This window comes from Bufo bufo, chromosome 11 (assembly GCF_905171765.1).
Source record: "Bufo bufo chromosome 11, aBufBuf1.1, whole genome shotgun sequence".
Lineage (NCBI taxonomy): Eukaryota > Metazoa > Chordata > Amphibia > Anura > Bufonidae > Bufo > Bufo bufo.
This window is the reverse complement of record NC_053399.1, coordinates 65166946-65181631: the sequence shown is the minus strand read 5'-3', so window position 1 is coordinate 65181631 and position 14686 is coordinate 65166946. Positions and strand designations below refer to the sequence as shown.

The window sequence follows — 14686 nt, the reverse complement described above, 5'->3', positions numbered from 1 at the left end:
TTTTTGTACTGGTCATAAAAGTGAAAAAACTGGTCAGAAAGAATATTTTGATTTGTTGCTAAAAGCTACATTGAGATATGTATTTTATAAAGGATGAAGGTTATTACATTAGTCAGAGAGTGGCATCTGTGATCATAGCAATATGATTTACATTAGGAAATAGATGCTGTAATGACAAGACATTATTTTGGGCACTGGTCCATGGGCATAAAGTGGCCATGGGGGTCCCAAAATAAACTAGCAGCTTCCCAGTGCTCAGTACTTGATTGTACAAACTATTTTAGTATTAAGATATCTTCTAAATTTAAAGAAGTGAGCTGTGAGTAAACACATGGTTAGTATACGTCAAAGAAGATTAATAAGAGATGTAAATATAGAACAAAATCCATTATTTTGCATGCAGGGGCAGGATAGGTATGTCTTTGTAGATTCTGTAGGTTTGAAGAATGGGGTGGGTTAGTTTGTGTGCTATTCCTTGCCTCTTGTTCCTCCTTTGTAAATGCCTGCAGGATGTCCGTCTGCCGTGTATAGTTGCCGTTGCTGTCCTGCAGCCCTTGTAGGATCCTCTCCCTCAGGACCAGCACAGACACCCGCAGCTGATGCCACAAGAGCTGCACTGTATGTATGTCAACAATCACATTTACAGAGTATGACAGGAGCTTCAGGGAAAACTCGGTGTCCAGCAGAGCATGGATCTGTTCCACATGATCCGAGATATCCTCACAAATGTCCTGTCATATAGAGAGAAAATCAATATTAGGGGTGAAAAAATCAGCAGAAGAAGCAGATGCAAACAGATAAACACAGGAGTAAATAGAATATTGGCAATGTACCTGAAATGTCCTAACTAGAAAAACATATTTTACTAAATTATTTCCTTTGTTAATATGGACAAAGGAACTTTAGTAAAACCTCAATATGACCATAACAAGCTGTCCACAGCAATAAAATTACAAAAAGGAATGCCACGATTGTGAATTATGTTTCAGACCTAAAATTATTTGCAACTTAGTCCTAAAATACGCTATTCCTTCTGATAAAATAATCTGTTGCCTTTGTAAAGTAAGCATGGCGTTGGGCAGCCCCTGCTTGTGTCTGTGCGTGTCCTGGGATTCATGACATAAGAAGACAGCTGCCATTACACTTTCAGCTGTCGGGACATTTTGATTCTAAAACACACAAACACACTAAGCTGCTTCAATGGCTTGTACTGTCTAAGGCTTTAAGCTTTACATTCCCCTTTAAAATACCCACAACCTGTAATAAAGCTTCAATTGGTCTTTTACAAGTACAAGATTCTGTATATGCAAGCTTCAGGATTACAAAAAAAAATAACATTTTATAAGCGAATTATCATTTCCTACAAAAGAGTTTCATTCTGGCAACATGGTGAAGTGTAATGCAAAGAAATACAGTCATGAAGTCTTAATACAACGAGTTACATGTCTCCATCAGTGACTGTTAGAACAATAACTGACATAGGAACTGAAAATAATCCACATGTATCTTACCTGGCCACCATTTATGACTCCACACCTGGTCTGCCAATCAAACCTGGGATTTACGGCCTTTCCCAGAGTCGGAAGGGCCCTGACTGAACCATGTCTTGTGTGGAGCTAGTCCCTCAATGCCCCTCCCAGGGACTATTTTTAGGAGTTGATTTCTTACCCAGGGGAATGTGATAGAAGATGGGAGAGACCCTTAACCCAGATGCAGCCTGGGAGGCTGGTACATTTCACTGGTCATGTTAGTGGAAAGAAACACTAATCTGTCTTTTACTGCCCAGTAATACAGATTACTGTGAACTATGTAACATTAATACTGAGTCACACTAGAGTAATGTATGTAGCTGAAGAACAAGCTATGTTATTAATGTAGAGATCATTTCCGCTACAGTATGTTGAATCAGCCATGTCTAAATGCCTTATATGTTTTTATCTTTCCTACAGCTTTACATTATAAGGTCTATTGTACAAACACATATTACAGCTCTATACACTAATAATTCATACAGAGACATAACAGCATTGAGGCCCTACTGCTTCTCTCCATGGCTCTGATTTTATTTGGAACCATAGAGAGACGATGGTGGCATGCTTCATCATACACCATATTACAGAGCTATTTTCCATTCAAAGCATTCATTCTAACAGAGAACAACTGCTTTATACAGGAGCCTGCATCAAAGTGTTGACCATTGTCTTGTAATGATCATGACTGTATGCACTGCATTTAGCACATCTCAATGTTCCCATCCAACTTTAAAGTGGCATCCCCATCTTATAAGGTGATGACATATGGTTATTTGTTTTCCAGATTTGACCCTTCTCTGCCTGACCTGACCCCAGCCTGATCTCCATACTGACCCTGAGCTGCCCACCCTGACCTTGGACTGTTTTCACCTCAGCCTGTCACTGACCTGAGACTGACTCAAGGGTCAGCTGTCAACAAAACAGACACTACTCAGGAGGTAGCGGGCTGGTGGCTCCCCTGCAGCGGTTCAGATTCATGAACTGAGGTTAAAGGATGAAAACCAGGTGACTGCCATGATAATGCCCTTTGGAGTAGCCTCAAGTCAAATCTGGTTGACACTTCTACTCCCTAATCTCTTCTGTGCCTTTACCAGGGCAATCTAACTGTGGAACAGTATTCTATACAGTTCTGAACCCTTGCCTCTGAGTTGTCATAGAACAATAAGGCCCTGTTAGCTGTTTTCTGGGCAGGGCTGTCAGGGCACATAAAGAATGAGTTGGCAGGTCGAGATTAACCATCTACCCTAAATGACCTGATTACCCTGGCAACCGGGATTGACCTCCTCTTCTTTCTGGCAGGCCGGACACCCAGGATTGCTCTATTCTTCCATGCAGGTTGTGGCTTGCTTGCCAGCCAGCAAGCTCCCCTTTGTTTGTCTGTAGGGCACGGCACTCCCTCAGGTTTTTAAAGGGCCAGCAAGCGCACACCCTAATTCCCACTAATCACTGGCTGGCCAGCTTGGGGTACTTAAGGTATCTTCCTCTATGGGAGGGTGTCTATGCAACAGGTTCTAGTTCTCTAGTGTCCTGCTAGGCATGCTGTTTTTTCGTTTGTCTCCCTGTATACTAACTTTGAACTGCTCTCCCTGACCTTCGATTGTTTATCGGTTTGCATGCACTGTGCCTGCTTTGACCTTGGCCTGTCCCTGACTATGGTTTTGCCTGATCCCTTGGTGTTCTGCACTGGCATCTCTTCATCCCCATGGATCAGCAGTCAACCAAACAGAGACTACTCCTGCTCATCTTCCCCACCCTGTTTAGATGTGGTATAACTTACAGAAACTGTAATGTAGTAACAAAATAATTGCTCTGTTGCAAATACATTGTTATACTATGGCGCCATCCATTATAGAACAGCTCAACTATTAATCAGTGGGCCCAACCAGCTCACAAAATGTGATAATGACAGCTAGAGTGCAAACACAGAAATATCTATAATGGTTAGGAAGACCATGGATTGGGCTTCCATTGTATGCTAGCAAGACTGAGATCTTCATGCACAGTACCAAGTATAGACTGATGTGATATAAAGCACCAAAACTACCGTAGAATGAAACAGTTCAGATGTGTTTTTTTCCTGATAAACAACAGTTTGTCACGGCTGTATGTGAGCAACAATAGTATACACAGTAAAAGAGCTACTGACCGGACCCAAACTAGGGAGGATAAAGGGTGACCCCTGTCAGACCCTCAATGCTCTCCCTATGCTGCTAAAGCACATGCCCGGATCCAAATGGCGGAACGAGGCATGCCCACGTGCCTAAGACTGATGACCACTGTAACCCCTACAATAGTGGAAGGGGCACGGCCACCGGTGCCCTACTCAGTATATGGAGGGAACCGTGGCCACCTCAGATCCAGTCAGAAAATAATCAGGTACACAACAATGTCTGTACACTTAGCTGAAGGTGTTGCAGCCGCAGAGAAGACGGATCCAAGGACAGCTGGCAATATCCGGAGTGCTTGCTGCAGCAGAACACAGGTCCAGTGAACTGATAGCTACAAGTGAAGATACTAAAGCAAGAGCTACAACTGAAATGAGAACTATAATCCACGCCCTACAATAGGAGGAGGGGTGATATAAAGAGAGGGAAATCAAACGCATGAGGAACAGCTGGGAGGAAGGAAACCAAAAGTAAACAGAGCAGTGAGAACTCCTCCCAGCTCTAGTAGTGACATCATCACAGGGGTGGAGAAACAGAGCTGTGAGAACGTCCCAAAGCTCTGGTAGTGACACAGTTTTAGGAAGGTCCTATGTCAAGCATGACAGATTCCCTGTGCAGAGTTATAACCCCCAAGTTTTCCAGATTCAGCAGGGCTGTTCTGGATTCTTCGCCCAGTCCAGCTGTCCCTGGAGTTCCCTTCTACATCTCACCCCATCTCAAAAGAACCAGCAAGCCTGAGAGCTATTAGGGCTCAGAAAGCTGCAATAATTCTGTGTCTGTTTTAGAGAAGACATAACTTGAGTGACTAGCAAGTGGCAGCATAACTAGTGATGTGCCCCTTTATATGGTCACCCTTTGGTTGGCACTATACAGAGGAAGCTGTGGCAGGTACTTGTATTGTATTATACTTGCGTGGCAGGTACTTGCATTCAGATATCCATGCTCACTACACATTTTTATGCTTATTTGTGGTCCATTTTTCTTGCAGACCCATTCACCTGAATTAATGAGTCTTGTGGGAAAATCGGAGCAAGGAGGTACATGCTACATTTTTCTTGGCACAGACCAGAGGTCACACAGAAAACTGATCATGGGAATTGATCCATTGACTTTAATGCTCAGTATTCAATCTGAGTGATATCTTTTCTAAAACTGTTCCAAAATGTAGTCAGCCCATAACTATGAAACAATAGTATAGAACAATTCCATATTAATGGCTATCACATAGGAATGTAATGCTCTATATGAATATATGGACGTGATTTGGCTTTCCACATACATTTGTCACATCATCCTTTAAATGTGGCACAGTTCCACACCTTCCCACAAATTAAATTCTTCTATGTCATCCACTGGACTCTTTGCTAGGTGTAAGAAAAACTATCTCATCATCCTTTAAATGTGGCTTAGGTTTGCACCTTCACCTAAATGTAATTCTTCTGTCAATCTATTGGACTCTTTCCTAGGTGTAAGACAGAGCAGAACAGTAGGAGGCAAGGATGACAAGGAAACTGTACTTTTTGTGGATGCAGTCTGGCTGTCGCAAAGAATATCGGGAGAAGAACTATTTTGTTCCGAATGCTGATTAGTTGATACAGATCATTGAGTGTGGACCCACTGTGCAAGCTAACCAGTTTGGCTTTGAGCTAACTCTAAGGGCATTATTCCTGGTAGTATAAAAGCAGGCAAAACGCAGGAGAATCGGAGAAGCACTTTACTTCAACACCTTTGCTGGTCGCTAGGAACCTAAATGCTTAGGCACCCCCTGCTTGAAAAGAGAGCTTTAAACACCCAGGGACCCCTAGCCATTGGCTCGAGAAGCATTTAGAATTGTGCGCACTGGCCCTATAGGAGGCTGGATATAAATGTGTGTGTGTCCTAGGGGTACAGGGGCTGGAGAACTAAGCAGAAACATAGAGGCTATGTTTGTGTTTGAACGCTAATTTTATCTTGCAGAACTTGCACATGGCAGTGTTTTTTGTGGTGACTCTGTAGAGACAAACTACCATACGGGACATACTCCCACAGAGCTATTAGCAGCCAAACCAAGCTACTTAAACAGAGCTATCAGCAGCCAAGCTTGGCTTATGTCTGGCATATGTTGGGCATGTGCTCAGCTGGATCACCAGTTCCCAGTCTAACTGCGATAGAAGTAGATCTGGCCCTGGCAGTTTTTTTTTTAGGTTTTGGCTATACGTTGTCTCTTCTGTTGCTACCATGGTCACCACCCTCCTCCTCAGATGTCACCTCCTCAGCACTAGTGATGAGCGGCAGGAGCAATATTCAAATTTGCGATATTTTGCAAATATTTGGGCGAATATTCATCATTTGTGAATTTGAGAATTCGCGATTATTTTCTTGAGTGCAAAAATCGGCAATGTAATATGCGCGTATTGCGTGCGCAATACAGGCGTGGGACACTGTTGCTACATTTTTTAAGCTACTAGAAGATTCCTGAGACTGGAGAAAATGGTTGATAGGGAAGAACATTACAATAGCTTTATATGCAGATAGAGTGCTCCAATATATTCCCGATTGCGCAAATTGGCAATTAATGATGCGCATATTTTTGAGCAATACGTGCAACTTCACATTTTAGCAGGTGTGACATATTAGTGATTGGTGCACTAAGTATTGTTGTGAACTTGTGACATCACAGCACTATGTATGGACAGCAGAACCTATCACACTACCTAACACCCTGCACTGGAACAGCTACACTATATCACTATCTAACATACACTGACTATCTGTATTATATATCTATAAAAGCTAACTAACTAACTAACTAACTAACTAACTAACTAACTAACTATCTAATGTAATTAAACAATAAAGCACAGAGCACAGCAATGACACTGCTCTCTCTCTCTCTCAGAACTCCATAAAACAGCAGAAAATGGCTGCTGGGGAGGTTCTTATATAGTAAGGGGCAGGCAACTTTCTTATTGGTTGCTAGGGATGTTGCTAAGCTCAGACAAAGCCATTGCAGCCTTCTCATTGGCCCACAAGCAAGAAGGGAGGTTACTGCTAAAAAAAAAATCTAGAATATTCGCAAATACAAATACGGTATATAGCACTATATATATTGTGCTATATACCATGATTTAAATTCGTGATAATATTCGCGCCCAACACTACCCTGCACCTCAGTCTGACTTCCAGGTCCTGGCAAACAAACAAGTGGTATTTTAACACTGAAGTATAATGCAACTAACTGGTACATTACTGGTATATTAATGCATCAGTATAATGCATTGAATTCAATTGGTATATTAACTGGTATATTAATGCAGGACCTTAGATTGTAAGCCTCATTGGGGACAGTGTGATGCTAATGTCTGTAATGCGCTGTGGAATATGTCAGTGCTATATAAATGTGCAAAATAAATATAATGCAACTCACTGGTATTTTAATAAAGTAGTAGAAATAAAAAAGGAATAGCACAACACAGAGCCATAAGGCCTCTTTCAGACAGGCGTCCCGGATTCGCTCCAGATGCGTCCCGGGTGCATTGGGGGGGCACACAATTTCAGTCAGTTTTGATTGCAATTGCGTTGCGTTGTTCCGTTTTTATTGCGCGGGTGCAATGCGTTTTGCACACGCGTGATAAAAAAAACTGAATGTGGTACCCAGACTCGAACTTCTTCACTGAAGTTCCGGTTTGGGTTCGGTGTTGTGTAGATGTTATTATTCAGGACCTGCAAAAGGACCTTTGATGACGTAATCGCGCTCACCACGTGGTGAGCGCGGTGACGTCAGCGCAGGTCCTGCTGAATGAAGATAGAAGATTACGTCAGCGCAAGTCCTGCTGAATGAAAATAGAAGATACTTCTATCTTCATTCAGCAGGACCTGTGCTGATGTCACCACGCTCACCACGTGGTGAGCGCAATTACGTCATCAAAGGTCCTTTTGCAGGTCCTGAAAGAAGAAGAAAGAAGACGATGCCGGCTGCGCGATCAAGGGGATGAGGTGAGTTTATTTTTTTATTTTTTAACCTCTCAAGCAAAATTTTAGCAAGCACTCTGTATTAGGAATGCTATTATTTTCCTTTAAAACCATGTTATAGGGGAAAATAATACAGTAAATTGACTTTAATCAATTTACTAACATCTTCTCTTAGCAACTACGCATGAAAATCGCATTGCATCCACACTTGCTTGCGGATGCTTGCGATTTTCACGCAGCCCCATTCATTTTTATGAGGCCTGCGTTGTGTAAAAAAACGCGGATTATAGAACATGCTGCGATTTTCATGCAACGCACAAGTGATGTGTGAAAATCACCGCTCATCTGCACAGCCCCATTGAAGGGAATGGGTCCGGATTCAGTGCAGGTGCAATGCGTTCACCTCACGGATTGCACCCCCACGCGGAATTCTCGTCCGTGTGAAAGGGGCCTAAGAATAGATGCTCCAGAATTGTTTTTACAGGAGGAATGCTAGTAGTTACTATAAAAGACATGTCAGGAGAGGTGACAGGTTCTCTTTAACTACTTGAGCACCGGATGAGTTTTTTATTTTTGCGTTTTCATTTTTCTTCCCTGTCTTCTCAGAGCCATAACTTTTTTTATTTTTCCATTCACCTAGCCTTATGAGGGCTTTATTTTGCGGAACAAGTTGTACTTTCTAATCCCACCATTTAATATAGCATACAATGTACCGTATGGGATAAATATTTTAATAGTTGCATCATTTTGGGATGCGGAGATCCCCATGATTTCGTTTTGCTTAGACTGTAGTTCCATAGAAGTTCCATTTAAGCCCCCCCACTTCCTCCATACATGTACGGTGCTGAAATTCAAGGGGTTAACAAAGCAGTATAAGGGCTCATACACACGGCCAATTGCAATTTGCGGTCCCCAATGCACGGTCAACAACTTGAATGGGTCCTTGATCCATCTGCACCATAAAAAATAGAACATGTTCTATTTTTTGTGGTGCGGAGGCACGGACAGAAACACCACGTAAGCACTCCGTACTGCTTCTGTGGGGTTCCGTGCCTCCGTTCCACACCGCAGTTCCGAATAGCAGACCAATTCAAGTAAACGGGTTCGCATCCGTGATGCATATTGTGGACACGCTGTTTGCGGGCCGCAATACGGCCATGGCTGGGCAATAGCCGTGTGCATGAGGCCTAATGCATTAAATTTAACTGCTACATTAACGCAGCAGTATAATTTTCAAATAACTGGTATATTAACTGCAGTATACTGTGTTAAATGTAACTGGTATATTTACACAGCAGTATAATTTGTTGAATTTTTGTTGCAATCCTAAGAAAATTTAGATTTTTTTTCCAAAGTTTTTTATATATCTTTTTTTAAGTAGTGAAACAAATTAAAAACTATACAATTCTGGTATTGCTGTGTTCATATTGAACCGCAGAATAAATGCACACTGAATGCCGTAATATTAAAACCCAAAAAACCTAGGCGGAATTGTGAATTTTCTTTCAATTTTACCCCACAAATAATTTTTCCCCACTACAAAATATGAAGAATTGATTGGAAATTTTAAAACGTTATAGCTCTTGGAATGTGGGCAGGAAAAAATGATAATGTAAAAAAGGACATGGGCTTCATCTTGAAGGGGTTAAAGTGGACATTTCATAAGCGTTTTACATAAAGGGGGCATACAGAGTGACCTTGATCAACAGCCTGATGTCCCATTGTATTACCATGGAGCCACTGCCTGACTGCAAGCTATGGCTAGTTTCACTAGCGCTAAAATGGTCCAGTATGCTATTCCGGCAGAGGAACAGTCTGCTGGAGTTCATTGCATCTGGCATAGCTAGAAACTGCAAGAGCACAGCCAGGCCCCATTTACTATAATGGGACTTGGCAGGTATCTGGCCTGTTTCCAGCATTAGTGCTGGGATTTGGCCGAACAAATACCACTGGAAGCAGCAGTTTTTGCCCAGCTGAATCCCAGCACTAATGCTGGATCCCCATAGAGTGCCATTATAGTCAATGGGCTCAGGTGGGTAAAGGTAGTATCCGGTGTGGTAATGTTCACAGTATGAGTGCTGGAAGGTGTGTATATCCCACCCAGATACCTCAGCTGGGTGAGATAAATAAAATCCAGAAAGCTGCAGGGGTTTCAGCAAAGCATAGTTTGCTGAGACAGTTTTGTTTACATTTTGTTCTGGGCTGCATTTCATTTGGACTGGTGGATAGGTTTGGTAGTGGGATCTGCCAGTCCACACCCTTCCAGTCCGGGTATTGTCTTTTACCTGAGGTCATCGCAGGTGACGCCTTCTGTAATCAAGGAGGGATAAAACCAACCCTCTGTGTGTCAGTCTGGAGAGAGAAAACTTGGAAACAGAGGCCTACAGAGGCTCTGTGTGGTCTCAGCCAGGAGGGCTGAGGGGCCACAAGGCTTTGTAAAGCCTGAACTTTGGGGGGCCCAGCAATGCCTACAGAAAGAGGGTCACACGGTCAGAGTCGGGGGGACTTCTGGACCATCTCCCCCCAAGGGTGCTGGTGTGGTCACAGCCTGGAGGCTGCTGGACCATATGTGGCTGAGGGGCCACGAGGCTATGTGAAGCCAGATCTCTTCCCATATGGACTTGTGTCTGATGAGCAGACCTGCTAAGGCTCGGAGCCTGAGACCCTGTGCTTAGAGGTGAGTCAGGGAAACTATTGTCTATTAGTTAGAGCCCAGACGGGCAGGTGTTTGTTTCATTTTGATGCTTATGTTTGTGTGGGTGATGAAGTGCCACAATAAAGCACCAGTTTGGAGATTAAATCCGGTTGTCTGCGAAAAAGTCTGTGACTGCGACCCCCTGAGAGAGAGCGATCCCTTACACCGGCTATACCAGATACGATGAACTCTGGCAGGCTGTTCCACTGCCGGAATAGCCTGCTGGACCATTTTAGCACTAGCCTAAACCTCTACAGCAGGGGTACTCAACTGGCGGACCGCGGTCCAAATACGGACCGCGGCCGCCAGTTGTCCGGACCCCGGCCATCCTTCAGAGCGCTCCTCCAATCGATTCAGTTCAGAGTGATCCGATCCGTTTGAACCGGCTCAGCTCAGTCCCAGCACACAGACACAGCAGACAGAGACGCTCACCTCACGCTGGCAGCAGGAGCCTGAGGGAGGGACTCGGGAGGAGTCAGTAATATGATCCTAGAGTGGAAGCTGCTTCTGCCGGCCCCTCCCCTCCCCGCCCACCAACCAATCACCGACCAGAGCTGAGGGGGCGAGGCAAGCACAGCACACTAGCAGCTCTGACTCGAGTCCTCGGAGTAGTGCAGGGTCAGGGAGTCTAAATGAATGGAATGAGTCACAAGAATCTAAAGATCCGACTCAGTTAGTGACTCATTCGATTCATTGAGTTAAAAGAGCCGGGAGTCAGACTGTAGAGCAGGTTACACTGAGGCTGTCGGCTCTTGTTGCAGCAGTGATAAGGAGCAGAGAGATAAGAGAAGGGACAGATGACACAGTTCAGCACATAGTTTTCCCTGTGCATTCACATTTCACTTCACTTGGTTGGTTGTACTACTGTCAGTGTCAGACTGTTGTCACTGTGGGGAACAATGCACAACAGACAACAATTCACATTGCACACCACAGTGACAGCTTCCTCCTGTCCGCCTGTCCAACGTCAGCCTCAGCTTCCCTTTACTATAAAAAAATCACTCTTCCTGACTCACTCAATACTAATCAGAGACGAGTTCAACTTCAGAGAGCTGAAGAGCCGACTCACTGCAGTGTCATTGACTGAGTCAGCAGCTGCGCATGCGCACCGGCACCTAGAGTCTTCAGTTCACTTGCGAGTCAGCTCAGCAGTCTGACTCGCCAAGTGAACCGAAGATCCGATTCTGATCCGAATGAGCTGATTCAAATGAACCGATTCACCTAAAAGATCCGAACTTCCCATCACTATCTCCTGCACACTGTGCCGTGCAGGAGGAGGAGCTTACCGACGCACTTCCTCCTGTCCCAGAGCGCAGTGAGACAGGGCTCCCTCCACATATAGCGCTCCTCCTCCTGCACACTGTGCCGTGCAGAAGGAGGAGCTTACCGACGCACTTCCTCCTGTCCCAGAGCGCAGTGAGACAGGCCGGCTCCCTCCACATATAGCGCTCCTCCTCCTGCACACTCTGGTATGTGCAAGAGGAGGAGCTTACCGGCGCACTTCCTCCTGTCCCAGAGCGCAGTGAGACAGGCCGGCTCCCTCCACATATAGCGCTCCTCCTCCTGCACACTCTGGTACGTGCAAGAGGCGGAGCTTACCGGCAAACTTCCTCCTTCCCAGGGGCGCAGTGAGAGACGGCTCCCTCCACATGCAGGCACCAGCGCTTTCTCCCTCCGTGCGCTCACAGGTCCCTCCTCCCCTGCAGCAGCGGCAGCACATAAGGGAGCTTCAAGCTCCAGAGGACACTTACGTGCTGCTGGAGAGGGGAGGGACATCACCACTGCCACCAATGAAATAAATGTCACATTTGGAAAGTAAGGGGTGCGTGGAGAGGGCTACAGAGAGGCGGGAACACGTCACTGACTCCAGTGTCATGTTCCCATCTCCCCTGGGCCATCTTCTTTAGGTAACCTGATTAAATAAAGTGATTAAGCCCCATCAAACCATGATAGTTTTGTTCCGCATCCAATTCCCATTATTGGGGCATTGGATGCGGACCCCTTAGTTTCAATGGAGCGAAAAAAGATGCAGACAGCACACAGTGTGCTGTCTGCATCTCTTGGGGCCCCATTGTAATTAAGGGGCCGCATCCAATCCCCCAATAATGGGAATTGGATGCGGAACAAAACTATCACATGTCTGTTCTGTGGCTTGGGTTGCCACCCGGCCAGTAGTTCACCAGCAAGGCTGGTATTTTAGTTCCCTTGCCGGTGCCAGAATTTTCCTGTAAGGACTGTTAGGATACTTTCACACTTGCGGCAGGACGGATCCGACCGGCTGTTCACCCTGTCAGATCCGTCCTGCCGCTATTTCGCCGGACTGCCACTCCCCATTGACTATAGCGGGAGTGGAGCTACGGCGCAGCATGGCAGTGCACGGCGTGAGGCCGCCAGACGAAAAAGTCGGACATGTAGTACTTTTAGTCTGGCGGCCTCTCACCGTGCTGCGCCGTAGCTCTGCCCCCATCCCCATTATAGTCGATGGGCACAGAGCAGCAGCACGGCGAAGTAGTGGCAAAATGGATATGACAGGGTGAGCAGCCTGTCGGATCCGTCCTTCTGCAAGTGTGAAAGTACCCTTACTAATGAGCGCTTCCATCATGGAACGCCCATTAGTACAGCCGTTACCTCCACCGCAACTTGTGCTAGTAAAAAAATTAATAAAATTACGGTACCTCCACCTCCATTTGCTCACGCTGTGGAGAACACTCCCTGCTGACTAGAAGCTCAAGACAGGACCTACAAGACGTCATCACGTTGGAGCACCGGTCCTGAGCTTGCAGTCAGCAGCGAATGTTCACCACAGCCAGGTGAATGCAAATTTTTTTTTTTTTTTTTTGCAAAAGCAGAGAAGGGGGGCACTAATGGGGGCATTACTCTTACTGGGGGCACTAATGGGGACATTATTCTTACTGGGGGCATTATTCTTACTGGGGCACTAATGTGGCCATTACTAATTCTGGGACTTACCCGGGGCGCTCCACTATAACGTCAGAGCGCCCCACGCGCATGGATCACATGATCGCATGGCATCTTTACTGTTGGCGTTCAGCTCGGACCTTCACCTGACTGCAGACCCAGGTATGTGGACCTTTAATAAAACTAGTTGAGTACCCCTGCTCTACAGGATAGGATAGTATAAATCAAGATGATGCCCATGAGCATGAATTTACATGTTTTTTTTTTTACTTTTCACATCGCAATATATTGATTCCACATGCAGTACTGAAAAAAGCCACTAGATGGAAGTCTAATATCAAGAAATCTCTACAGAATTCTTTATTGCTTAGGAAGAAGCATTTGCACTCCCGCACAAAATTGTATTTTGATGACAATGAGATGAATACATAAATACCAAACCGCCCTAAGTGTGCTATTGGAGACTATTTCCAGGTCTAAGCCTTGCCACTTTACATTCCTGCATAATTCTGGGATTATCTACTGCCTGTCTATTCTTTTGTACTTTAATGTCACTGTTTAGCCTGTTTCAGCTAAAGCTACTGATAATCTACATAACAAGCATTCCTGGTTATTTTGACCAGTTCGATGTTCTAGGATAGTAATTAGCTGATATTTTGCTATTCAGAACAATGATTAAAAATGTACTCTGCATTGTAAATAAAGATATCTACATTTCCTCTTCTACCCCTGGAGTATCTGATGCTTTGCATGTTATATTGAAAAAAATACATATTCTTTACACCAGGAAGGCAGGATGGCACATTGCTATTTCCTATGTCATTATGCCTATGTCACTGTCATCACGTTAGAAGCCGAGACATCACAACTGTGTTTCCAAAAGATAACCTGCTCTGACATCACAAGTGTGTTAAAGTCAAGTAACCTACTGTACTGTCACATCACAACTGTGTTTCCATCATGCAACTGATTTGACATCACAAACTTCCTCACTTACTTAAAAGGGTTCTCCCATGACTAATTTAGAAAACATTTCAGTGAGCAGGTCAAAGAAATAAGAAAAAAAACAGCAGGCGATGCTATACATTTTATTGAATAACTCAGTGGCTACGCAAAACTTTTAAAATACATGCAATTACAAAAGTATTCAGATCCAGGTGCTTGTTTGAAAACTGTAGAATATTTTTCGTGGGACAACCCCTTTAAGCTACTGTAGCATAACAACTAGTGATGCTAAACAGTCGCTAATTATGGTGCACGCCATATATACGCCATCATTTGCGATTTTTTATTTTTTTTTGTGATGGGAGGAGACAGGGCCTACTGTTGCCTGCTGAATTTACTATGACTAATGGTAGAAACTGGTGTAAGTTATAGCTCAAGTCTACCCCATCCCCTAGCTGGGGAAGATTTGAGTTTCTGGC

At 44.6% G+C, this 14686-nt stretch overlaps 1 protein-coding gene across 1 annotated transcript in view; it reads right to left on the bottom strand.

The window, feature by feature from the left end:
- Nucleotides 1-14686, bottom strand: part of AKAP6 (A-kinase anchoring protein 6) — a 587230-nt gene that overhangs the window by 562650 nt on the left and 9894 nt on the right. Inside the window, exons 3-4 of the mRNA XM_040411001.1 lie at nucleotides 1512-1616; nucleotides 480-731 (exon numbers count right to left, since the gene is read on the bottom strand). Coding sequence (XP_040266935.1) covers nucleotides 480-731; nucleotides 1512-1616 — 357 coding nt within the window. The remainder of the gene's footprint in view (nucleotides 1-479; nucleotides 732-1511; nucleotides 1617-14686) is intronic.